The sequence below is a fragment of the Phascolarctos cinereus genome, unplaced genomic scaffold (genome assembly GCF_003287225.1).
Source record: "Phascolarctos cinereus isolate Bilbo 61053 unplaced genomic scaffold, phaCin_HiC Scaffold_3;HRSCAF=262, whole genome shotgun sequence".
In the NCBI taxonomy this organism is placed as follows: Eukaryota; Metazoa; Chordata; class Mammalia; order Diprotodontia; family Phascolarctidae; genus Phascolarctos; species Phascolarctos cinereus.
Window position 1 is genome coordinate 189,706,100 of NW_027555736.1, and position 27,109 is coordinate 189,733,208.

At 39.2% G+C, this 27,109-nt stretch overlaps 3 protein-coding genes and 1 pseudogene across 8 annotated transcripts in view; 2 read left to right on the forward strand and 2 right to left on the reverse strand.

Moving 5' to 3' along the window:
• Positions 1–1,540, reverse strand: part of PATL2 (PAT1 homolog 2) — a 19,388-nt gene extending 17,848 nt beyond the window's left edge. For all 3 annotated transcript variants that reach the window (XM_078151383.1, XM_078151384.1, XM_021009221.2), the window contains exon 1: positions 1,311–1,540. The gene's annotated coding sequence lies outside the window, so the exon portion shown is untranslated. The remainder of the gene's footprint in view (positions 1–1,310) is intronic.
• On the forward strand, positions 553–10,984 carry B2M (beta-2-microglobulin). Of its 2 annotated transcripts, none has more exons than XM_021009225.2 (4): positions 553–685; positions 6,786–7,064; positions 8,021–8,080; positions 10,297–10,984. In XM_021009225.2, the coding sequence occupies exons 1-3, from the start codon at positions 616–618 to the stop codon at positions 8,035–8,037; spliced, it is 366 nt and encodes a 121-aa protein (XP_020864884.1). In that variant the 5' UTR covers positions 553–615; the 3' UTR covers positions 8,038–8,080; positions 10,297–10,984. The 2 variants fall into 2 exon arrangements, with proteins under 2 accessions (XP_020864884.1, XP_020864883.1); XM_021009224.2 differs by having other exon boundaries at positions 554–685; positions 8,021–8,052.
• A 101-nt stretch (positions 10,985–11,085) lies between these two features.
• TRIM69 (tripartite motif containing 69) overlaps positions 11,086–27,109 on the forward strand; it is a 44,869-nt gene continuing 28,845 nt past the window's right edge. For 2 of the 3 annotated variants that reach the window (XM_021009349.2, XM_078151385.1), the window contains exons 1-2: positions 11,086–15,195; positions 20,014–20,203. In XM_021009349.2, the coding sequence (XP_020865008.1) occupies positions 20,117–20,203 (87 nt within the window). In that variant the 5' untranslated portion in view covers positions 11,086–15,195; positions 20,014–20,116. The remainder of the gene's footprint in view (positions 15,196–20,013; positions 20,204–27,109) is intronic. The other variant, XM_021009350.2, reaches the window with a different exon arrangement.
• Positions 21,688–26,644, reverse strand: LOC144456225 (DNA endonuclease RBBP8 pseudogene; annotated as a pseudogene).

Genomic DNA, 27,109 nt, shown 5'->3' on the forward strand with positions numbered 1-27,109 from the left:
ATAGAGCTGGGGTTCTTGACCTTGGGTCCCTGAACTAGGTTGAAAAAAAAAACCAACCCATATTTTGACAACTGTATTTCAATGTAATTAGCTTCCTTTACAATCCTACGTATTTTATGCAATTTTAAGAAAGAGAAAAAGAGAAGAGAAGAGGTCCATAGGCTTCCCCAGACTGCCAATGGAGCCCAGGACACCAAAAAGGTTAAGAATCCTTGTTAAAGCCTACAGAGAAATCACACCCCAAATTCTGCCCTAGTGATCAAATTGACAAACTTCAGAGACCTTTGGCAGCGATTTGGAGGGGGAATTGTGTCTAACCGTGTGAAGGGACAATATTTTCAACAATGCAATAATTTACAAAAAAAAAGTCCAGCCCAATCTAGCTTCCCAGAAGCATCACATGAGGCTTGGTAGTTTCTAAGCAAACGAAAATGAAAGTATTGGAAAAACCCTTTTCTAACCTAGAGCAGAGCTTTTTGCCCGGAGACCAGTGACGCGCTGCTGTCATTCTCTCTGTTTATTGGCAAAGCCAGGCACTATATAAAAAGCCTAAGGAGAACTCTCGCTCATTTTGCTAGAGGAGTTGCAAGGGAGTGCAGGGACTGTCTTCCGACGATGGCTCGCATCTTCCTTCTTGCCCTCCTGGGGCAATTGTGCTTCCTTCCCTACTTGGATGCTATCACAAGTAAGTGCCAATCTGGTTCTCTTTTTTTCTTGTCCCCAACTTAACCCCAGAATGGGTCCCTCAGCCTGGAACTCGCCTGGATTTAGCTTATCTTCCCACCCCACTCCGCCCCATCCCTCCTCCCAGGATAGAAGAGGTCTTGCAGATTGGGGTCCAGGAGAGCTGGACCCTTTAGGATGTGCTGTGCCGGGAGCCAGAGCTGTTGGCTTCCTTCCCTTCCTGGCAGTACATGCTTAGAACTAGCTGGGAGCCACTTCGGATGTGGGCGAGGGTGTGGGAAAAGGTTCGGAGGGTGAGGGGGAAAGGAAAGGCTGGAAAGGGGCAATGGGGAGTTGGGGTTTCAGGATCCAAGTCAGCCTAGGAAAGGTTGGTTCACTGGATGCTTTCCTTTAACTTTTCCGGCTTTGTGACTAGGGGAGGCTTCCGTTGTCTCTAATCCCCGAGTAAGGCAGGTCGGTGTCTCCCTCCTACTTTGCGTCTCTGAGCACTGGCAGGCAAAAAAGTGAAAGTGTAGAAGAGTGGCAATCGCACGGCCAAGGGGGTGGGGGAGTTGGGGAGTGAGAACAAGGGAGAGATGGGTGGCCCTGAGGTTTGATGGAAACACCACTTTGTAAATGGAACTCACCAGAATTTAACCTTCTGCTTCAAGATAGGATCTCGATCTCGGTCTCTGCATCCTCCTGAAGTCCAGGGCAGCTCCTAACCTTCCCCACCTTCAGATCTAAACTATCTCGTGGGGGGATTGTTTGTGTGTGTGTGTGTAAATCCCGTGTATGTATGTATGTATGTATGTATATATACCGTCTTCGCCCAAGCCCCGCCCCCTGATGCCATCTCCTCCCCTCTTCAGCAGATTGTTCCCATTATCAGCCTATATTCAATCTTTATCTCCTAATTCCTTACCTGTTGCCTACAAACACATTCAAGTGTTTTCCCACTCTATAAAACAAACAAACAAACAAAACCCCAAACCCTACTCAGATCCTTCCATCCTCACTATTGTCCTCTCCCTCTCCTCTATTTCTCAACCAAATTCATAGGAAAAGCTTCACTTAGAAAACTCCACTTCATCTCATTTCATCTCATGTCATCTCATCTCATGTATCTAATCTCAATCTCAATCTCAATATCTCCTTTTTAATTTCCTAAAATCTGGTTGCCGACCTGCTCTCTCCAAAATGACTAATCTCCTAATTACCAAATTTTACTGCCTCTTCTTAATCCTCATTCTCACTGGCCTCTCTGCAGCATTCGACATTGCTGACCTCCTGGATACTTTCTCCTTTCTGGATTTCTCTTACTGTTAGAGAAGAAGGTTCTTCCTACTTGTCATTGCTCATGTCAGGATCACTAACTGTGGGTGTACCGCCAGCCTTGGTCCTTTTTTTCTGTTTACACTTTCTCATTTGGTGTGACCCTCAACTCCCATTGGTTTTGATTACCATCTTACTACACATGATTCCTAGACCATCCAGCCCTAGTCTCTATCGGGAGCTCCAGTCCCTCATCAACAACTGCCTGCTGGGTATTTCCATTTGGATGTCCCTCAGACATCTCAAACTCAGCACGTCAAACGCTATGCATTTGTCATCTCTCCATAATGTAGTCCTCTTTCAAATTACTCTATTACCACTATCCTTCCAGTCACCTATGTTTGCCATCTTGCTGTCATCCTCAACTCCTCATTCTCACCCAGCCTATGTATTAAATCAGTTGTCAAATTTTTATCACTTCTATCTCCACAAAATCTCTAGAATATCTCCTCCTCTCCACCCACATAGCCACTACCCTAATTTAGGCACTTCTCACTTCTCATTTGAAGGCTTCAATAACCTCCTAATTTGTTTCCCTGCCTTCAGCTTCTCCCCATTGAAATCCATCCTCACCACACCCTTAAAGGGATTTTCTTAAAGTCTGATCATGTGACACCCCTCCCCTTCCTTCCTGCTCAGTAAACTCCAAAGGCTCCAAATTGCCTCTGAGATTTTAAAAAATAAAAATAAAATGAGAATAAAAACTTCCTGGAGGATATGGCATCTGAGCTGGATCTTGGAAATGGGTTAAGATGGTGAAGAAGTGCAGGCAAAAATTTAGATTTATAGGTGTGGAAGTTTATCATGAAAAGAAGGAGCTTATTTCTCTCTCTGCCTTTTGGCTAAGAGCAAGATTTCACTTGTGGCTAGTGTTGGCCTACCTCCTGCCCTCCAGAAATCAGATAGTAGCATCCTCTAATCCTTAGTTAAACTTAGCTGTCTTTTATTTCCTAAGCTTCTTTCAGTGGAGGTTCACCATTGGTCAAGTTCACTCAAGTTCACCCATAGACCTAGAAGGAGAAAGTATGTTGGTTGACTGCTTTTGAAAAGCTCATGCTTATTTCTCCAGCTCATCCACCATACTGAGCCAGCTTCATGGTAAAGCATATAGAAACCTGAGGGAAGTTTTGCAACCATGGGCTTGGAAATGCTTGTACGGATATGTTGTGGAATAAACAACGAGGGATATTTGTAGCTTAGCAGCAATTAAGGTGATTGGTGATATTTTACTTGTGAACTTAGAAATGGGGCTTGGCTGGGCTTTACTGCCTTCTGCTGAACTCTGGGGTTTCATTTTCAATTGTTTTGTCTTTGTTCTTTTCTTTCATTAGATTGCTGTAGTTGTGTTTATTGTTTTCTTGGCTCTACATCACTTTGCATCAGTTCATATCTTTCCAAGCTTCTCTGTCTATATTTATCATATCCGTCATTTCTTTGAGCACAGTAATATTCTATTACATTCATTTACCACAATTTGTTTAGCCACCCCCCCATTCGGTGGGTGTTTACTAGGACTGTAGTTGTTTTTCAAGTTTTCTAAACCCCATTCGGTCTGGGGGAAATTAAAAACTAAACTTGTCTTTTATGGAACAGCTCCTGAAGCCTCCTCCTTTTTTTGTTAGTGGGAGGAAATGAGCCAATGGAAAAGGCTCCCAACAGATATCAGTATCTTAGTAGAAGTCAGTGAGAGGCCCAGAGTTATTGGATAGAGAGGTACGTTGGTTTCAGAGTTGCCTTTGCTGGATCTGTGGAGGAGTTTTCCATACTGGGAAGTCCTTGGATCTATTAAATCCTAGGTCCAGATCTCTCCTACTCATTACTCTTCTCAAAAAGGAAGAAAAAGAGTTATAGAAAAATAGAAATAGTGTAGAACTTTTTAAAGTTGGGAAATAAATTTGTACGTTGGTGAACTATTTTTTTTTCCTCTTCATTTAAACAAAGAAAGTTTTTAAAGTAAACATTTAAAACTTTATCTAGACTAGTCCTAATATAGCCGACTTCCTGAGAATAAGATTTCTTTGAAAGAAAAAAATATATGTAGCCATATACTGAAAGTGCTACATCAAGATAGATGTGAAATACGTATAAAAGGCATGCTGTGAAAATTATTTTCAGTTCAATTAAAAATAAAAAAGAACTCATGCCATTCTTAAATTAAACAGTAAAAATAATGATTTTTTAAATGTTTTATTTTGGTTGGAATGTAATTATGTACTTATTTTGGTTTGAGAGTCACTGTTAGAAAAAACCAGCCAATTCCCTTCTGTGTCCAACCAGTATCTTTGGCATTTAGAAAAAAACTTTGTACTTTAGGACCCAAACTTTATATTGTTTAACTAGGTCAGATAGTCTTTCTTTCTTTCTCTCTTTTTCTTTCTTTCTCTTTTTCTTGTCTTTTTAAAATTTAAACTTAGCACCTCTCAACAAAAACATTCAAATTTATAAACACATACAAAATTATATATGAAATTGTAAACTGTTACTTATATTTTATTCCAAAATGTGGGTACTGACTTTAAAAGGAAAAAAATGCCCAGTTTGCTTTTGTGTTCCTTCTGAAGTTTCTTCATCTATTTTTTAGATTTTGTGGCTTTTTTGGGTTATATTTCCAGTGTGTTCATGTTCTGCTTACTTTTGCTTTTTTTATCATTATGTCATATTTCACTGAATTCTTCATATATGTCATTGAGAATCACAAAACTTGTGCAACTAAAGTTATCAGAATCTTAGAATTGGAAGGGATCTCAGAGTTAATATAAAACAAGTTATGCCTGAATAGGATTCCTCTCTACAATCTGACCAATAGGTAGAATTCTGCACTTGGAGTCAGGAAGACCTGAATTCAAATAATGCCCATTATTAGCTGTGTGACCAGGTTAGTCACATAACTTCTCTGTTTCCTCATCTTTTCTTTTTTCTTTTCAATAGTCTTTTATTTTTATTTATTTTTCCACAATTACATGTAAAAATAATTTTTAACATTCATTTTTAAAAAAAATTTTGACTTCCGAATTCTCTCCCTCCCTACCTTTCCTCTTCCCTGAGACGGTAAGCAATTTTTGACATAGGTTATACATGCGCAATCCAAAAAAACCATATTTCCATATTAGTCATATTGTGAAAGAAAACACGGACCAAAAGAAAAATTAGTTTCCTCAGCTTTAAAATGAGAAGGTTGGACTCAGTGGTCTAAGGTTTCTTCTAGCTTGAAAACTATAATCTCATCATCCTATGACCTACTAGACAAACTCTTTCCAGTCTCTGCTTGAAGACCTGCTGTGATAGGAAACTCACATCCTACCCAGGGAGCTTATTCTACTTTTGAACAGGTCTAATTGTTATGAAGTTTTCCCTTCTATCAAGCCAAACTTCATAATATCAGTTTCATTCTCTTGGGTCTTTCTATGATGTGTATCCCACTCATATGAGAGAGAGTCTACTTATGCTGCCATGGTCACTATAAGAAATGATTCAATTCTATTTAATTCAACAAGCCTTTATTAGGCACCTACTATGTGTAAGGGGTACAAAGGGGATACAAAGACTCTGCCTTAAAGTAACATTCTACTGAGGTGATATTACATTTATACATAAATAAGTACAAGATAATTTGAGGAGAGAGGAAGCAGTAATTAGCAAGACAGGAAAAGGCTTCCTGCAGGGAGTGGCACCAGAGTTGAGCCTTGAAGGAAGTTAAGTATTCTGGGAGGCAAAAATAAGGAGGGAGTTTATTCCAACCATGGGGACTATCAGTGCAAAGACATGGAAGCAAGAGAAGCTAGTAAGCGTCAAGTGTTTGGTCTGAGGCCTGATTTGAACTCAGGTCCTCCTGACTCCGTGGCTGGTGCTCTATCCACTGAGCCACCTAGCTGCCTCTATTTCATTTTTAAAAGTCCTGTCCTAAGGGCTCCTAACTGCAGGAAGTTACAACCCCCCACCTCCCCCAACTCTTTAACTAATTCCATGAGATCCACATCTCCTTATCCCACCCCAATTTTCCCTCTTAGCTAGTTCCTTTCAGCCTCTACCCAAACTGTAGCCATTACCAGTGGCTTATAGCTTGGGGGACTCTTGATTCTTCGTAGTAGAAGGAAGTGGTGATGTATTCCTACTGTCCCAACCTGGAACTCTGAAAATATTTTCCTATGGAAACATTATTATATACGGTGCTTAGATTACATAGTACTCTTAATGCGATTTTGTTGTGTGATTATTTCAGTCGTGTCTGACTCTTCCAAGCCCTATTTGGGGTTTTCCTTGGCAAAGATACTGGAGTGGTTTGCAATTTTCTGCTGCTCATTTTACAGATGAGGAAACTGAGGCAAACAGGGTTAAGTGACTTGTCCAGAGTGACACAGCTAGTAAGTGTCTGAGGCCAGATTTGAACTCTGGTAGATGAGTCTGACTCCAGGGCAGGCACTATCACGCACCACCTAGCTGCCCCACAGTATGCTCTTAAGTTTAATCTGCATAACCATACTTTCTCCATTACTTTCTTAAGTCTAGAAATCAGCAAAACAATAAATCAAGCCCTGATGTATATAGTTTGCTGATTTCTAAGGTGGCAGTACTCACCCTGAAAATTTAACTATCAGCTCTCACAATAGCTAGAGCTGACTTCAGGACATGCTTGTCCCTATCCAACAGACCCGAAAGTGTATGCCTCCCCAAACTGGAGGTGAGGGTGATAGAAGAATGACCAAAGCTTTTATCTATTTGGGGCTCAAGCTCAACCATAGCAGGTCAAATAATCTATTTTTCATTTTCCTCTTTCTCGTGTTCCTCAGGTTCTCCCAAAGTTCAGGTTTATTCCCGCCACCCACCGGACAGTGACAAAGATAACTACGTGAACTGCTTTGTGTCAGGATTCCACCCTCCCCAGATCAGCATTGACCTGTTAAAAAATGGGCAAAAGATTGAAAAAGTGGAGATGTCCGACCTGTCCTTCAGCAACGACTGGACTTTCCATCGCCTTGTCTCTGCTCCTTTCGATCCAAAGTCTGAACATGACTATGCCTGTAAAGTTTCCCATTCAACCCTCGAAGCACCTAAAGTGGTTAAATGGGGTAAGTTATGGGTTCTTCCTTCCCCAATTTTAGGTGGGTCCCGCTGCCTCTGAAATAGGTTCATATCAGAAAACTTTAACAAGCACAAAGAATCTGATCATTAAAACCCTGCACGGTGACATCACATGGGTTCAGTATGTGTTAGTGATCTCGGCTGAGCTGCTCTAATGCCCCAGTGTATTTATTGGCCTTGTGAGTCTGTCATCGGAGGAGAGGGGAACCAGGAGAACACAGGGCAGCAGCACTCACAAATGGTAAGCTTTAAGAAATGCAACAGCGAGGCAGCTAGTTGTCACAGTGGATAGAGCACCAGCCCTGGAATCAGAAAGACCTGAGTTCAAATACAGCCTCAGACACTAGCTGTGTGACCCTGGGCAAGTCACCTAATCCTCCAAAAAAACCAACCAAACAAGCAAAAAAAATGCAGTATCTATGTTACATATTACATTTTAAATTTAAATTAAAATTCTTATTTGCTGTTAGCCTTTTATTTTGGCTATAGGCCTGTTTTCCTTTGAAGTACAACTTCTGTAGCTATTCTTTATTCTCTTTTAGGGGGATAATTATGAAAGGGTTTTGCCATATTTTTAGTGCGACATAGTATATGGTATAAAATATATACATAAATATATATGTATATGTAGGCTTCCATGAATGAATGAATGAATGAATGAATGAAAAAGGGCAATGCTACACAGTTTTGACAATTTCACTCACAGCACAGACTGTCAGAGAGGTCTGCGTCTCTCCTGGAGCTTTGATATTCCTGTGTATATGAATTTTTTGGTCTGATTTAGTGGGAACCTTACCAAAAGCCTGCCTCTGCATTTTTTCCCACATCCTCCACCCCCACCGCAAGTGAATCCCACGATAGTTCCCCCAGTACTGCCTATGATGGTCGTCTTTGATTTCTTCAAATTGAAGCTTAACGGATTTTTTTCTCTTCTCTTTTATAGACCCAGAAAGCAACTAACGTCCATAATGAAGGGTGAGCTGTTCACGTTGTACATTTGGAGGTTTGCTTTTTTTCCCTCTCATTTCAGTATCTTTTTTTGCCACACACGTTCGCGGACTCTTCTAAAATCTATCCACAGACCTCAGGTTAAACACCCATTTTGGAGAAGACGGTGGGTGAGTTGGATCTTAACGGAACAGAGGGCCTCTGTGAAGTGAAAGGAGGGCATACAGGCCAATCGTGTGGGACAGCCAGTGCAAAGGCACGGAGATGGGGAATACCATTTGCTGGTATATCTAAAGTTCTCATTAGGATCCCAGGCTAGTTACGGTCCAATGATACCTTGTCATCAAACACAATATCCAGGGGCAGCTAGGTGGCACAGTGGGTAGAGCACCAGCCCTAAAGTCAGGAGGACCTGAATTCAGATGGGGCCTCAGACCAAACGCTTGACACTAGTTGTGTGACCCTGGGGAAGTCACTTAGCCCCAATTGACTAAAAAAAAACAATAAACAAACAAACAAACAAAACCCACAATATCCAGAGAGTGACTTTATGTGAGGCAGCTAGGTGGCACAGTGGATGTTATGCTGGGCCTGGAGTCAAAAGACCTGGGTTCAAATCCTGCCTCACCTTTGATTGCCTCAGTTTCCTCCTATGTAAGTTGAGATAATAACTGCACCTACCTCTCCAGGTTGAGGACCAAATGAGAAAATATTTGTTAAGGACTTTACAAATGCTAATTAATTGCTGGCTATCCTCATCATTGAATGCTAACTGTAGCTCTGATAAGCTGGCTCTTTTACAAATGGTAACTAACTTGAAGTAGAAGCTGAGGCTGGACAACTCTGGAATTAGGACCGGGAAGGCAGCCATGTTCTGTAGTCCATGAGACTTGCCTGCTTGACTCTATTAGTGTCCTGTTGATTCTAGGATACAAGAGAAACACCTCTTTTCAGCATTTAAAACTCTTAAAATATCCACCTCACTGAACATTACTCCCTGTTGCATGTTCTTTGGTCTAGCCAAGTTGGCCTTCTTTTCTGTCCCTTCCTCCGTTTCCCATCTCTTGGCCTTTGCACTGGCTGTGCTATGTGCCTGAAAAGCATGCCCTTCTTACTCCCAGCTCAGTGAGGAGGTCCCTCTTCAAGACGCATCTCAACCACCATCTTCTCCAAAAGGGGAATAGATTTCACAAGGGTCTTCAAACTTGGGTAGGAAAAAAAGATACATCCTATTTCAGTTTCCTTTGAAATCTTATGTATTTTATTTTATGCATTTAAAAACCTTATTCTGGGGCATCTAGGTGACACAGTGGATAGAGCACCAGCCCTGGAGTCAGGAGGACCTGAGTTCAAATCCGGCCTCAGACCAACCACTTGACACTTACTAGCTGTGTGACCCTGGGCAAGTCACTTAACCTCGACTGCCTAAAAAAATAAAATAAAATAAAATAAAAACCTTATTCTGAGAAGGAGTCAGTAGACTTCATTAAACTGCCAAAGGGGTCCATGACACAAAAAAGGTTAAAAATTCTTGTTCTCCATGAAGCCTTTCCTGATCCCTCATCTGTTAGTATTGACCCTTCCAACCTACCATGTATTTAATTACTTTTTATTTTTTTGCATTTATTCCCTTTGTTTGTGGTGCATATACATATATGCACATATATGTACATTGTCAGTAGAGGCCCTTTCAATTTGAAAAATGTTATGAATATTTTATTGTTTATAAGAAAAATTGTATAAAAAATCCTGCTTATTTAACTTTCACTTGGATCAGTTATTTTTCATGACATATTAACAACAATAATTTTCATGAACAATTGTCTTTCTGTGGTTTTCTAGAACTTTTTGGCTAAATTTTTTTGTTCATTTCTCTAAAGCAAAAGACTTCGTATGATCTTGAGTGTGGAGATGTCAAACTAATTCTTTGATTATACTTGGTTGCGTCCTAGCTTCTGAGTATAAGTAATTGAACTCCATCCTCTAATGAAGTATTGTAGAGAAGAAATCATAATGGGTAAAGAAAAAAAAGGAAGTACTATTATTATGTACACATATGTACCACAAATATAGTGAATAAATAGAAATGTATTTATGTATGCATATATATTTACATATCCTCTCCCATTACAGTATATATAAACTCCTTACAAGTAGGCAGTTCTGCTTTGGAGTTATATCCCTAGTACCTAGCAAAGTGCCCAGCATATAGTAGGTGCTTTATAAGTGCTTATCTGATGAAATAATTGATTTTTTTTCCTTCTTCCTTAGGCTTCAAGAAATTTGGCCTGAAATGGAAGGATTTTAAATATGCCTTTATTTTCCTGAAATTTCATTTAAATAGGATTTGGCTTTAGTTTAGCTAAATTTAATTTGAGTAGGTATAGAAATGCTAACAGTCTTCTTTTCTTTAAAGTTTCACTTTGTTTACCTTCTATGCATGTATCATGTAGGCAAATCTTGGGAGATTCAGTATTTGTTCCCTTTGTCAGTCCTGAATTATTCAGTTACTTCATGCAGAATGATTAACTATATTATATTCTATAAACATCTGAAACTGGCTGATAAACTCATTGATACTCAGAATCTCAAACTCTTGACTGCTTCTGTGTTTAGAATTTTATAGGATAATTTGAATATAATGTTATCAGTATCACTGGAGGCTTTTTAACCAATAACAGAGTACAACCTTCACTCCTAGTGTAACTGCCAGATCTCAGCTCAATCAATAACCTAACAAGTATTGACTAAGGACCAGAGTTCTGAAATGGCCAGAACACTCAGTATGTGAACATCCCTCTGGGAGTCCTGAACCTTGCCTCTGTCAAAAAGTCAGGAAAGAAAAAGCACACTGGCAGCAATTTTTGTATTAGCTGTTAATAGCATCTGAAAAGGAAACCCCTAAAATCTGCTTACCTAAAATTTGCATATTTCAATTAATAAAACAATTGTGAAACTAGGTGTGTAAGTTTCTTACCTAAGTCAAACTGACAGGCTGCTTTACTATGGGATTATGATACAGTACTGTAGTTTGGGGCAGCTAGGTGGCGAATGGGTAGAACACCAGACCTGGAGTTAGGGAGACTCATCTTCCTGAGTTCAAATCTGGCCTCAGACACTTAGTAGCTATCTGACCCTGGGCAAGTCGCTTAACCCAGTTTGCCTCAGTTTCCTCATCTGTAAAATGAGTTGGAGAACCACTCTAATATCTTTGCTAAGAAAACACCAAATGGGGTCTTGAAGACGAAAAAATGATTGAACAACTGTAGTTTAAGATAAAGAGGTCGTAGTGGCCACCAAGGATGCACTTCTCTACAACCAATCCTACATGCAAAGCCAACACTCAAGGGCAAGGTAAGCCACTGATGTCCCTAACTGCTCCTCACTGGAGAATGGACTTACAGTGCTTTCTCCTGAGCTAGAAGTCCAGACCTCTGTTTCTGGTAGTTCTCATATCAGCGAGTCTCTCAGTGCATTTATGGATTTAAGACATTTACTGGTCAGAGAAGTTAGGTATTTCCCAGAATGTGAATTTGATGACAGCTCTGTTCTTTGGACTTACTGTCAAAATGGAAGAGCCAAATCCATGTGGTGAGAGAATACACAGGAACAGGAAGATATCTTTAGGAAATGGTTAGAAGCTTTTGCCTTTAGCCCAAGAGATTTTTTTTTTTGTAGTATCAAATCATTAGATCGGTATTTTGACATTGTATCGTGCCTTCAGGTTTATACTTTACAAAGGGCTTTATCTCATTTGATTCTCACCACAACACTGTGGGATAGAAGCTGTAGGTACTGTTAACTAGAGCTATAGTGAGGGTGCTCTGGGGCCATAGCTGAACCTATAAACTGCCTCAGGCAATTCTAAGATTATGTTTTAAAATAATTGCTGATTTGAATTGCCTGGGGGCTAAACTCACTGGGAGTTCCCTGTACTGATGAAATCACATATTTCTTTTTTTTTAAAAGTATTTTATTTTTTCCAATTACACATAAAGACCGTTTTCAACATTGACTTTTATAAGATTTTGAGTTCTACATTATGAAATACAAAATAGATGATTTTGATTACATTAAATTGAAATATTTTTGTACAAACAAAGCCAATGTAACCAAGATTAGAAGAGAAGCAGAAAGCTGGGAAATAATTTTTACAGCCAATGTTTCTGACAAAGGCCTCATTTCTAAAATATATAGAGAACTGAGTCAAATTTATAAGAATACAAGTCATTCCCCAATTGATAAATGGTCAAAGGGTATGAACAGGAAGTTTTCAGATGAAAAATTAAAGCTATCTCTAGTAAAAAAAAAAATAAAAGGGGATGAGGGGGCAGCTAGGTGGCACAGTGGATAGAGAACTGGCCCTGGAGTCAGGAGAACCTGAGTTCAAATGTGGCCTCAGATACTTACTAGCTGTGTGACCCTGGGCAAGTCACTTAACCCCAATTGCTTCCCTCCCCCCCAAAATAAAGAAAAACCTTTAAAAAAAGCTATCTATAATCATATGAAAAAGTGCTAAATCACTACTGATTAGAGAAACGCAAGTCAAAGCAACTCTGAGGTACCACATCACACCTATCAGATTGGCCAACATGACAAAACAGGAAAATAATAATTGTTGGAGATGTTGGAAAATTGGAATACTAATGTATTGTTGGAATTGTGAACTGATCCAACCATTGTGGGGAGCAATTTGAAATTGTGCTCAAAAGGCTATAAAACTGTGCATACCCTTTGACCCAGCAATAGCACTTTTAGGGCTGTGTCCCAAATAGACCATGCAAATGGGAAAAGGACTCACATGTACAAAAATATTTATAGCAGCTCTTTTTGTAGTGGCAAAGAATTGGAAATTAAGGGGATGCCCATCAGTCTGGGAGTAGCTGAACAAGTTGTGGTATATGAATGTAATGGAATACTATTGTGCTATAAGAAATGATGAACAGGTGGACTTCAGAAAAACTTGGAAAGACTTATGTGAACTGATGCTGAGTGAAGTGAGCAGAACCAGAACGTTGTAAACAGTAATAGCCACATTGTACGATGATTAATTTTTTTTGGTGAGGCAATCAGAGTTAAGTGACTTGCCTAGGGTCATACAGGTAGTAAGTATCACGTATCTGAGGCCAGACCCAAACTCAGGTCCTCCTAAGACCAGAGCCAGTGCTTTATCCACTTCGCCACCTAGCTGCCCCTTGTGATGACTAACTTTCATAGACTTGGCTCTTCTCAGCAATGCAAGGAGCTAAGACAATTCCAAGAGACTTGTGATGGAAAATGCTATCCACATCCAGAGAAAGAACTATGGAGTCTGAATGAAGATTGAAGCATACTTTTTGATCTCTTTTTTCTTTTGTTTTGTTTCTTCTTTCTCGTGTTTTCTCCCATCGCTTCTAATGACTAATGTGAATATATGTTTAATATGAATGTATATGTAGAGCCTCTATCAGATTGCATGCCATCTTGGGGAGAGGGGAGGGAAGGTGAGAAAATTTAAAATTCAAATGTTATGGAAGTGAATGTTGAAAACTAAAAATAAACTAATAAATTAAAAATAAAAAAGATTTTTATCTTTTTTTTATGGTTAGGCAATGGGGTTAAGTGACTTACCCAGGGTCACACAGCTAGTTAGTGTCAAGTGTCTGAGGCTGGATTTGAACTCAGGCCCTCTTGACTACAAGGCTGGAGCTCTATCTACTGTGCCACCTAGCTGCCCCCCAAAAAAGATTTTTAGTTCCAAATTTTTCTCCCTCCCTCCTTCCTCTCTCTCCTCTCCAAGATGGCAAACATTCTGATATAGGTTATATGTGTGCAACCATGTTAAACAATGAAATCACATGTTTCAAGAAAAAAATATTTTTACATGGCCTTTATTTACACTTTCAAAAGCTAACACAAAATGATTAGTTATTATTGAAAACAACAGATAAGAAGTCAACAGAAACATACATAAGACACATACTTCCTCAAACGATAAACGAATCCCAAAACACATCAGGAAATATTCTTGGATTTACAACAAGAAGCTTACACTTTATGGGAGAAACACAGCAAACATATATTTGTCATATCAAGATTTAAGACTGGCAGTGTGGAATAGTATACTGGCCTGGGAGTCAGAAGACTTGCTCAAGACTTGCCTGAGGGGCAGTTAGGTGGCGCAGTGTATAGAGCATCTCCTGAAGTCAGGAGAACCTGAGTTCAAATCTGACCTTAGACCAAACACTTGATGCTTACTAGCTGTGTGACCCTGGGCAAGTCACTTAACCCCAATTGCCTTAAAAAAAAAAGACCTGCCTGAAACAGGTGTGGGACTGGATAATTCACTTCCCCTGTCGGGCTCCAGGCAACTCTTGAAGTCTTTTAAAAGTTTCAGAATAACTGCTGATCTACATTGGTGGAGTTTCAATGCAGGGAATTCCCTACCGTAATGAAATCACAAGTAGAGACATCCCTTTTCTCCTCTGCTAAAAAGAGTAATGTGTAGACACTAACATTTACCAAAACTACCAAGAGTTTAAGTTTTGGTAAATAGTTAGCAGACATACAGATAAGTTAGTTTACTTAAGCATCAAACTCCTCAGTAGCTCAGGCTTCCATTCCCTAATTTGCTGAATAAAGTCACTGTGTTAGGTGAATTCAGACTTTCATTATCCTAATTTCCTCTATTCCCGAGACATACTGTTTCTGCTTCTGGTGTCTTCCCTAGACTAAAGGATCTGTAAAGGAGAAAAATGGGGTGTTATGTTGAAATACAGCAACTCTGTTAACACCATTTAGCTGGTCTCTCTAATGCCTTCTATGTTATGATTTTGGGAAAATGGTGGGTCAGCCAGGCTTCTCAACTAGGCTTCTTCCACCATAGAACAGTAGAGGTTCAGGGGTATGAGATCTGTTAACAATAATACCATGTGCTACCATATGTAAAAATGGGTAATATGTACAAAAATGCACTTCAACTAGTACCACCTTCTGTGGAGCAAGCTACGGTCACATCAACTGACTAACTGCCACGGAACTTGCAAAATCCCCACCTACTTAGTCTTTCCAGTTCTCATTCTCTAGTGAACCACCAAGTCTCCAGCCTCTTGTTTTGCAGCCCCGTCTGGGTCAAAGATATAAGCTCATGCTTCTTCGAGTGGAGGGCAACTCAAAAAAATCTTCATGGAGGTGAGGGCCCCTCTGGGATGGGTGATTACATTTTCCTAATTCATTTGTCTTTGTGGGTAAACATCTTGGTATATGATGTTATAAGAAATTTGGTGAGATTTAATCTGTAACATTTTGAAGTATTTACTGAGCTGGGAAGGTTTGAAGGGGAAGTATATGAAAATCTAGCTAGTGACTCCAACTTTTCAAAGGTTATATCAGTGGGATGTAAGCCTGGGTCTTGGCAAGCTGGAAAGGCTTTGAGGAACTATGTAGTGGGTCTCCTCCAAGAACCAACCTATCTAAGAGTCAAGAGAAGATCATCATTACAAGGTTGGCCACCAGGGGACGAATTTATCAGGCAAGAAATTCAACAGGGAAGGCGTGCAACCTGTGTAGGTGGAGGTAATAAGTACCCATGTGATACCCATAGGGATCTTTCAATTTAGTGTCAAAGTGAGAAGAGTAGGAAAACCAGCTTTAATTCAATGTAATAGTTATTTATTAAATATTTCCTAGAATATGGCCCTATATAAGTGCTATTGGGTAATTCAGAGGAAATAAAAGATGATTGTGGCTAAGGAATATGCATTCTCTAGCTAGGGAGTACAAACATTCATCTGAAAATAATTCCAAATTATACAAATCCCCATACTGTGATAGAAAATGTAGATAAATACTGTTGGGATTCAAAATATGGCCACTTCAAGGTGGGGTTAATTTGAGGTTTCTTGGAAGAAGTGAGACTCAAGTCAGGCCTTAAAGAAAGTGTAAGATTTGAATTGGCAAAAAAAGAGGTGGGAAAGAATGTTAGGCAAGGGAGAAACATGAGAAAAGTAAAAGCAGTATAGGGGTGAATGTCAGGCAAGGGGGACATCATAGAGGGAGAAACAGAGGTAAGAATGAGAAAGGTAAAAGCAGCCTTAGTCACACTGTGCGTACATAGATGGTGCTTCTTTCCTGGAGACATTTATTAGTTCAATTCAACAAGCATTTGTTGAGTGCTTATTATGGGAAAGGAATGGGGATACAAAGTGAAAAACAGTCCCTATCCTCAAGTTTACATTCCCTTCTTTTAACAGATGGTAGGTTCCACAGAGAGGAGGCTGGTCTTCATAGATGGGAAATAGTTGACATTGGCTTCTAGCTCATCTCAGTCCAGGAATGGTTAGTTGGTTAGCATGGTTGCTTCCTAGAGATGTAAAATTTCTCAACACTTCTAAGCTATAGTGAGAAAAAACCCCACAACAAATTTTGTTTTGGGGGGGGGCGGAAAGTGGGAATGTGTATACTTTTGTGTCATATATCACTAATCTTTAACTATCTCAAAAGAGTTTTGTCTATCTAAAGAGGAAAGACCAAGTAGATGAAAATTTTCTATTGCTCAGATTATGAAATTCAGTCGAATGGACAACCTATAGCACTTGTCTATCAGTATGTCTATACAGGACAGACAGCACAAATGGGGCAGAATTAAACAGAAGGAAACTTGGTTGGATTGCCTTCAGGAGATTACAAAGCTACTTTAATAAGCCCAAGATTCTTACTGAAAAAAAAAGGTCCATTGTTTTAATAACAACATTCTATTCTATTGTATAGCTTTGAGGACAGCTAGGTGGCACAGTACATAGAGGACTAGGCCTGGAGACAGGAGTTTAAATGTGGCCTCAGATACTCAGTAGCTATGTGACCCTGGACAAGTCACTTAACCCACTTGCCTCAGTTTCCTCATCTGTAAAATGAGCTGGAGAAGGAAGTGGCAAACCATTATTATTTTTGCTAAGAAAACCCCAATGGGATCACAAAGAGTTAGGCATGACTGAAAAACAACTGAACAACAACAAAATACCTTTGAGATAGTGAATATCATAAATAGTCTCCAAAGAGGTAAAAATGAATATCCCTCAGGGGATAATGGAGAGGTGCAAGGAAGGTGTAAGAAAGTTGCAACATACAACCAATGAGCAACTTCAAAGGAGAAGAGGAATAAAAGATGTCACCAGGGAAATTTATGATAGGAAAAGAAAACAAACAAAAAAAAAGATGAGCTGGTTACCAGGCAAGGGTAATGAATAACAGGTGGACAGACCCAGTGGTCCATTGTTATCCTCACAATATTAGAAGAAATGAAGGAAGGCTTTCAGCCCATTGGATGGACCATTTCTGGCAAATTTATGGAAGGATATGGACAGCAGTTTTACAGAACAGGCAAACATGTATGGATTGTGATCTACATCATTAGACAGATCATCTAAATAGATGAGATCACAGATTCATTTGATGATATGCATACATATATAGATATATAAAATCTCTATTAGTCTAAATAATGAATACGTGTAATTCGGTTGACATTAAATGATTGCATCTCATAAAGACAATAATAAATTTGCTAAGTGAATTTATTTTCAAATTTTCAATTTTAATTTTTGTTACAAATAAGCTACATGCTTTATTTTAAGGAAATAGCTTAAAAAGGAAGTTAAGACTTGTGAATAAAAGAAATCATCAATATCATAAGAAAACAAAGCTATTATGTTTTTTAGGCTTAATTTCCTTCAGTGCCAACTCAATAAAGGACTAGTTTTTCATAAATGTAAAGAAAAAAGCAGAGAAAACTCATTAGATGCAATCTTTGCAACTAAAAAATCCTAATGGTCTCATAATCTGAGATAACTTTTTTTTTATCATTTCAAAAGTCAGTAGCTTTAGAAAATATGGAAAAACAACCTCCAACAGCCATAGGACCAGAAACAGCCCTAGGGCAGAAAAAACAAACTCCATCTTTTTTTCCTGTCTCCTTCACCACAGAATCTTCCCCCTCCCCTTTTTTTAGGCAATTGGGGTTAAGTGACTTGCCCAAAGTCACACAGCTAACAAGTGTCAAGTATTTGGTCTGAGGGCAGATTTGAACTCAGGTCTTCCTGACTTCAGGGCCAGTGCTCTATCTGCTGCACCAGGTAGCTGCCCCTTCACCACAGAATCTTAACTTTCCTCTCTAGTAGATTAGATTCTGGGTACCAAACCCTTTAGAACAAAGAGCAGAGACATTTAGCAGGCTCATTTGTCTTTTCTTTGAATTCACTTTTCTGGTCGAGGGGCTTGGGCCTCTCCATCAGACACCTAACCCTAATTTTTGGCGATCATTTCCTATGCATCCTGATTTTCATCTCTGAAGCCCTGCCTAATTCTGGTCATTATCAAGGCTTATTCTTCGGTAACCACTGTCACCTTACTGTCCAAGGCCTCCTGGAAGCCAGGGTAAAGAATCATAAATGCTCAAGTAAAGCTAGGTAATATGTGTAGGCATACATTTCTCAGTACACTTTGGTTTCTTTGACCTTGGAAGGACTTCTTCCAAGGACAATTCCATTTAGAGGTGGTTGTTGTTGTTTTCCATGGCCTTAGGTGGTGGGAGGAGAGGGAAAGACAGGCACAGAGACAATCAGAGAGAAAGAAATCAGAAGAGGAGGAGGAAGAAAATGAGGAGAATCATGTAAGACAGTAACAGATTAAGAATGGGTGAACTCAGGGACAGCTAGGTGGTGCAGTGGAAAGCACCGACCCTAGAGTCAGGAGGGCCTGAGTTCAAATTTGGCTTCAGATACTTGACACTTACTAGCTAGCTGTGTGACCCTGGGCAAGTCTTAACCCTGATTGCTTCTCAAAAAAAAAAATGGGTAAACTCGGGCATGCATTGGAGTAAGATTGGTCCCTGCTGAGGCCACTAGGTGGTGCAGTGGTTAGATTTGTTGGACCTGGAGTCAGGAAGACCTGAGTTTACATTCTGCCTCAGACACATTAGCTACCTGATTCTTGGCAAGTCACTTCAGCTCCCTTAACCTCAATTTCCTCTCCCATATAATGGGGATAAAACAGCACCCAATTCCCAGGGTTGTGGGAGGATCAAATAACATAACATGCAAAGCACTCCGCAAAACTTAAATAGAAACACTAGCTATTAAGTCATTGGTGAGATCAAGGTGCTTGCTGAACACTTACCTAAAGTCTTCATTTTCATGCTCCCCTCAGACCATCTGGAAGAAGGGGTGGGGAGAGAAAGAGACCTGACCCTAGGGACAAAGACTTAATTAGACTTAATTCCCTTCAGTGCCAACTCAATAAAGGACTAGTTTTTCATAAATCTAAAGAAAAAAGCAGAGAAAACTCATGAGATGCAATCTTTGCAACCAAAAAATCCTAATAGTCTCATAATCTGAGAGCTGATTATTTGAAGATCTTTTGTTTTATTATTTGTTCAGCTTTCTATGCTTTTAGAGAATTCCAGGTATGGGAGATAAAAGGACTGAGATGGGAAATGATGCTTACTGAACAGAAAGTAAGCTTGTAAGGCTGGATTGTAGTAGTAAAAGAAAATCTTTGCTCAGGCCTCTGCCCTCAATAATGAAGCAAACTTAGGTAGAGAAAATCAATAGGAGTTTATTACAAAACAAAACAAAAATGCAGGGCTGGAAACAACGGGGTCACTCAGTACACAAATTTCAATAGTAGACTGTGTGGAGGGAGAATAAAATGTAAGAAAGCTGGAAAGGTAGGAAAGTGGAGAGCTTTATGCCAAAAGATCTTATATTTAATCCTGAATGTAACAGGAAACCAGTGGGGTTTATTTACTAGGGAGGTGAGCTATGTGGAAGTTAGGTTAGAGTGGAGAGAGAAGAGTCATGGTAGACCAATTAGAAGGCCATTCCCATAATCCAGATAAGTGGTGAGAGCTTAAATTAGAGTGGTGTCTGTGATAAGTAAATTTAAAACTGGAGGCTTTCAAGGGGAAAAAAATGAAAGGAATGTTTATATTAAGAAAAGATATTTCATTCATAGGTAGTACAGAGTACTGTTTTCCTACGTTACAACAGCATCAGGACCAAACTAGGAATCTTTTCAGAACAAGCACCATGGACTCTAGGCGTGTGATAGTATTTCAATGCACTATATCAGAAGACTTGATTTTGAATGTATCTCGTCTCTGAGAAAAGAAAACTCTGTAATCACGCAGGAGAGTCTGAAAAAGGTAGAGTTGTACTATGGGCCTGGCCAAATGCTAGGATGGCACTTGCTAAGTGTATTCATTCAGCATGAAGGGTGATCACCTTGATAGCCTACTCTTTTATTTTTTTATTTTCTTTTTCATTATGAACTTGACAAATATGAACATTTCAATATGCAAAGAACACTAAAAACTGTATAGTTTTAGTTTTTTAAGTGCATGTTAAATTTAAAACAGAATAAAAACTTTTCTTGTGCCCTCTAATGAATTTCCTTCTTCTCTCTTTTGTGTATTAAAATTTTGAACTTAAACACCAAAATCTCTCCTATACATTCCCATATATACAGCAGAACACAAAAAGATTCTATATCAAACTGTGAATCATTTGACCACTTTTTAAAAGCATATAGCAAATTCTACATACTGATTTCAAAACTATCCTCCTTGTCTGTGCTTCCTTCTGAACATCTTTTTTCTTCTATGCATAAAAAATGTTCCAATGGACTTTTTTTTCTTTTGCATCATTATTGACAAGTCTACCACCCCCAAGATTCTCTATCACCAAATTGAAAACAATGAAAAAGAGAAATAAAAACTCTTTGTAATAATAAGTATAATCAAGCAAAATGAATCCATACAGTGGCTAGCTTCAAAAATGTGGGTCTCTTTTGCACCTTGAATCCATTGCCTCTCTGTCAGGAAGTGGTAACGTTCCTCATAGGTCCTCTGGAGACATGGTTGGGAACTGCATCGGTCCAAGATGTTGTCTCTAGATTTTTTAGATTTTTTTTTTTAAACAGTGTTGCTGTCCTCTTATAAATCGTTCTCCTTTTTCAGCTCACTTCACTCTATATCAGTTCATACTCCTCGGGATTCTCTGAAATTATCTTCCGTGTAATTTCCTTTCTAGGTTTCTCTTGAATCATTTATATTTCAAAGTTCCTACTCATCTTTATTTTCTTCAGAAATGCTTGAAAGTCTTCTATTAAAGGTTCATTATTTTTTTGTCCTGTGGGATCAAAATTAGCTTTTCAGAGTAAGTTATTCTTGATTATAAGCACATTCTCTTTTGCCTTTTGGAAAATTGTATTTGAAGAGCTCTTGTTTTTAGAAACCGTCAGGTCTTGTGTGATACTGACTGTGGTACTTTGGTATTTGACTTCCTTCCTTCTGGACGCTTGCAATATTTTCCCATTGATTTGGGAGCTCTGGATTTGGTTGGGACTTTTCATTTTGAGGTTCCTTTCAGGAGATGATCAGTGGATTCTTTCTATTTTTGCCTTCTGGTTCTAATAGATCTAGGCTGGTATGATTTCTTGAAATAAGATCTTTTAGGCTTTTCAAAAATCAAAGTTGTCGTGGCATCCACTGATTCTTTTTTTTATTTCCTGACATATTGTATTTAAATGATATATAAATCAGGTTATAGCAGATTTGAGAGGGGAAGAAATCAATTTTTCATTTCAACTTTAACTATAAATAAACAAGGAATTTTGTTCTGGCATCTTTTACCATTTCCTCAATATCTGTGCCTTCTGTTCTTTGCCTTTTGGAGAAAACATTGCATTATAAGGCTGATGCCTTTTGAGATGTGGACGAGGATCAAGATCTTACTTAATGCACCCTCTCTCCACACAAGTTTGAGTTGAAGGAAACCCAACTTCCCAGAAATTTTCGAGGGTGTTAGGAGGAATACAGCAGAAACGGTGTCTTGAACAGGAGCCTAGTTTCTTTTCTTTCTTTTTTTTGGAATATCTGCATAATAAATTTCACATTCTTTACATGTACGTCTGAGCAATTTCCTCCTGTCTTCTTTTTTCCCTACCACCTCAATGTGAGGGAAATTTTGCAATGTGGTCTTTCTTTTGTCATCTTTAAAATAAGGCTCCACAAATGCTCTTTGTTTGACTTTATCAAGTATATCTTCACGACTGTTTAGTTTCTTTTCAGCAACTGATAATTCTTCTTTATCTTCTACTTGGAGATTTTCTCGTGGCTCACACGGCGGAGAACTGTCTGCCAAATAGGATTCGTATTCTTCACGTGTTGTCTGATCCAGTGATTCTTATAAGCTATCTTCACTTTTCTTTCTTGCTTTGGACTTTTCTCGCCCTTCTGCTCCTGCTTCTGGATTTTTAAGAGCACGGTTTCACTAATCAAGGCACAGTCCATGTCCGTAGTCTCGCCTCCTAGTCTTGATTGACCACCATCCTTTGTACCTATTGCAGTAATATCCATTTTATATTGAGAAAGATCTGCTGCTGGGTCTATACTCCACTGGATATTTTCTAAGGATGATCTTGTACAACTTGTGCTTTAGTTACTCTACATGGATTTAACTGAAGAACTGAGGCAAGTTCAACATCTCCATGTCCCATCTTGCCTTTCATTTTTATTGGCTCATAACCACCAATAACCTCATTTCCTTGGTTTTTTTCTTGACAGTGGATAGATGAAAATCAATCAGATAGATCCAGGGGCTTATCTATTATAGAGTCTCCATTGATGGAAGGATGAATATCCCCTTGGAAAGGAAAAGCACTTTCTTTATCAAAAGAGGTTTGGGGGCAATGTTCACTTTCTTCTTCAGTCTCCTTCCTTTTGACTCCTCTGCCTCCCAGTGCTTTCAATGGCAAAAAAAGGTCAATTTTTTTGGAGTAGCTTCATCTTTTGGCATAATTACTGATTGATTGATATTTTTTCTCACAAGCATTTGCTCAATGGAAGAAGAATGATCAATAACAGTGCTTACTTCAAAAGCCAGATAAAAGCATGTAACAAGGCTGGTGTCTTCAGATTTTGGTCTAGGTTTCTGTGGTCTAGAATTAGAAGTACTGCTGAGGGAATTTGTTTTGAGATGGGACTTTTTCCCATCCACTGAAAGAGGAGACAAGCTAAGCTTGTAGTCAAGTCCAAGCCATTTTTCATATTAGAAGCAGTCCCCAAAACAGGAGACGATGCCAGATCAACCCAGTCAACTTCTGGTGGAGTCCTTGGAGAGGAATCTGAAAATCTCAAACCATCTTCATTATTTTTTGTGGATTCCTGAAAGAGTTATTTCTTTGGCTCTGCTTCCTGTTGATGGTGCAGTTCTTCAATTTTTTTTTACATATATATATACATATATATATATTTCCCTCCAACTACCCTAATACTGAGAAAGGTTTCATCTTCCATGTAGGAATGTAAACAGTTCAACTTTAATAAGTCACTTATGATTTCTCTTTCCTGTTACTTTTCAGGCTTCTCGAGTCTTGTATTTGAAAGTCAAATTTTCTATTCAGCTCTGGTCTTTTCATCAAGAATGCTTGAAAGTCCTCTATTTCATTGAATATCCATTTTCTCCCCTGAAGAATTATACTCAGTTTTGCTGGGTAGGTGATTCTTGGTTTTAATCCTAACTTCTTTGACCTCCAGAATATCATATTCCAAGCCCTCTGGTCCCTTAATGTAGAAGCTGCTAAATCTTGTGTTACCCTGATTGTGTTTCCACAATACTTGAATAGTTTCTTTCTGGATGCTTTCAATATTTTCTCCTTGACCTGGGAACTCTGGAATTTGGCTATAACATTCCTGGGAGTTTTCCTTTGGGGATCTCTTTCAGGAGGTGATTGGTGGATTCTTTCCATTTCTATTTCACCCTCTGGTTCTAGAATATTAGGGCAATTTTCCTTGATAATTTCTTGAAAGATGATGTCTAGGTTCTTTTTTTTAATTTTTTTTGATCATGGCTTTCAGGTAGTCCAATAATTTTTAAATTATCTCTCTTGGATCTATTTTCCAGGTCAGTTGTTTTTCCAGTGAGGTATTTCACATTATCTTCTATTTTTTTCATTCTTTTGGTTTTGTTTTACAATGCCTTGATTTCTCATAGAGTCATTAGCTTCCATTTGCTCCATTCTAATTTTTAAGGGATTATTTTCTTCAGTGAGCTTCTGGACTTCCTTTTCCATCAGGCCAATTCTCCTTGTTGGCTTTTTGGAACTCTTTTGCCATTTGGGTTTGTCTATTTTTTAAGGTGTTATTTTCTTCAGTATTTTGATCTCCTTTAGCAAGTTGTTGACTTGTTTTTCATGATTTTCTTGCATCAATCCATTTCTCTTCCCAGTTTTTCCTCTACTTTTCTTACTTGCTTCTCAAAATCCTTTTTAACCTCTTCCATGGCCTGGGACTGATTCATATTTTTCTTGGAGGCTTTGGATATAGGAGCTTTGACTTTGTTGTCCTCTTCTGGTTGTATGTTTTGATCTTCTTTGTCACTAAAGTAAGATTCTATAGTCTGAGTTTTTTTGTGCTGTTTGATCATATTCCCATCAAATTACTTGAGTTTTAAAACTCTTTGCTTCCAATGTGGGGGGTGTACTGTCTCAGGCTTCAGGGGTTTTATGCAGCTGTTTTCAGAGATACTTCTAGGGACCTGTAAATTTTCAGTTCCTCCAAGGTGGTATCATCAAAGGTGAGGTGTTTACTCCTTTCCTGGCCTGTGCTCTGGTCTATGAGTGACCATAAGCACTCTTTTCTGCCTTGGAACTGTGAGGAGGATTCCATCTCTACTGCTGCCACAAGGTCCACCACGCCAGTGCTCTTCCTTGTCCCGGGACCACCACTCAGGACTGCAACCCAGATTCAAGCACAAACAAAGCAGGAGAATCCTGCTTCAGCACCAGCAAAGAGATCCCTGAAATCCCCTTCTGATCAGCCACTTGATCCCCTCCACTGTCTGTGGGCTGAGAGCTCTGGAAGCAGACACTGCCTGGGAGCTGTGCCAGGACTGGGGCCAGACCATGCTCCTCTCTCACCCAGGTCTGACAGACCTTTCCTACTGACTTTCGATGTTGTCTTTGGCATTTTGTGGGTTAAGAAGTCTGGAAACCACTACAGCTTCCAGTTAATTAGTTCCCTGAGGCCTGTTCCAGATTTCCTGAGGCCCTGTCTTTGCCTGTGTGCCCAAGCTGAGCTGTGTTTCTCTTCCAGCCCGGCACAATAAACCTTTCTAATCAACTCTCCAGGTTGTCTTGGACTGGAAATTTGTTTCACTCTTTTTGTGGGTTCTGCTGCTCTAGAATTTGTTTAGAGCCAATTTTTACAGGTATTTGGAGGAGTTTGGGGGAGAGCTCAAGCAAGTCACTGCTTTTACTCCGCCATCTAGGTTCCGCCCTCTCCCCCTTGCTCATCATTTCTTATAGCAGAATAGTATTCCATTACATTCACATACCACAAGTTGTTCAGCCATTCCCCAACTGATGGGCATCCCCTCAATTTCCAATTCTTAGCCATCACAGAAAGAGCTGCTATAAATATTTTTGTACATATGGGTCCTTTTCCCATTTGTATGATCTCTTTGGGAGACAGCCCTACAAGTGGTATTGTTGGGTCAAAGGGTATGCATATTTTTGTAGTCCTTTGTGCATACTTCCAAATTGCTCTTCAAAATTGTAGGATCAGTTCACAACTCCACCAACAATGAATTAGTGTTCCAATTTCCCCACTTCTCCAGCATTTATCATTTTCCTGTTTTGTCATGTTAGTCAATCTGATAGGTGTGATGTGGTACCTCAGAGTCATCTGCATTTCTCTAATCAATAATGATTTAGAGCATTTTTTCATGACTATAGATAGCTTTAATTTCTTCATCTGAAAACTGCCTGTTCATATCCTTTGACCATTTATTTATCAATTGGGGAATTATTTGTATTCTTATAAATTTGACTTAGTTCTCTATATATTTTAGAAATGAGGCCTTTATCAGAGACACTGGTTGTAAAAATTCTTTCCCAGTTTTCTGCTGCTCTCCTAATCTTGGTTGCATTGGCTTTGTTTGGACTTTACTGTCTTTTTCTGAGTTTGTGTTTCACTCTTCCCTGTCACTTTCTACACTCAGTAACTTTCCATGCTCAGGTTCTTTTTTTGTTGTTTGCTCATTTTTTAGATTATTTCTTGACTTTTAACTTATGTTGAATTTGGGCTCTGCTCTTGGGATAAAGGGGACACTATCCCAAGCTTTAGATTTTTTGTGGTTTTTTTTGCAGCTGTTTTCAGACCTAGTTTTGAGGGTCTGTAAGTTTTCACTTCTTCCATGGTGATATGATCTAGGGAAAGGTGTGTTTACTATTCTCCTGGACTGTACTCTGGTCTGTGAGCAACCACAAGCATTCTTCTCTGCTTTGGACCATTGGCCATTATCTCCATTCCCCTTCAGCCACAACCTCTGGTGTGCTAGTGCTTCATCTATCTTGGACTGAGACCTAGATTCACATTATGCAAAAGAATCCTGTACTCATGCCAGCAAAGGGACCCCTGTAATCATCTTCTGACCAGCTGTCTAACCACCCCCTTCCTTGTGTTCTGAAAACTCTGGAAGCCATGCTGCCATAGCTGACTCAGTTGTGCCCAAGGCCTGCTGCTGGTTTGCTGGAGTGAAGCTTGCACTGATGCAGCCTGTGCAGGACTGTGCTCCACTTTCATCTTGGCATTTTTCTGCCAACCTTCTTACTTGTCTTGAGCTAGAAAATTGTGTCACCTTGTCTTCTCATGGGTTTTGCCTCTCCAGAATATTTTTTGAACCATTATTTAGCGTTGTTTGGAGGGGAATTTTGAAGAGCTCAAGCAAGTCTCTGCCTTTTTTTTGTCATCTTAGCTCCTTCCCCTAAATATCCTGATATTTGGAGAAAATAATTAAAGGAGACAAATATACTAATAAACAAATTTTAATGTGTTTGAAAGAGACTTATTCAGGAAAAGGATGCCTTTAAGAACTTATATTCCAAAAAAAAGAAAAACAACCTGAATTTAAAGTGTCTAAGGAACATTTAATGCTTTTACTGAAAGAGATTGGTTCTAGGTCATGTGACTTGTGATGGAAAACCTCAGAAACCAAATGAAAGAACTGTTGGTCAATGGTATTATTACAGAGTCCAGTGATGGTGGTAC

What these genes read in the sequence shown, in the direction of transcription:
- B2M (XM_021009225.2), top strand. Translation starts at nt 616, where the DNA reads ATGGCTCGCATCTTCCTTCTTGCCCTCCTGGGGCAATTGTGCTTCCTT. An exon ending in CTACTTGGATGCTATCACAA is followed by an intron (nt 686 to 6,785) that starts GTAAGTGCCAAT and finishes CGTGTTCCTCAG; the next exon opens with GTTCTCCCAAAGTTCAGGTT.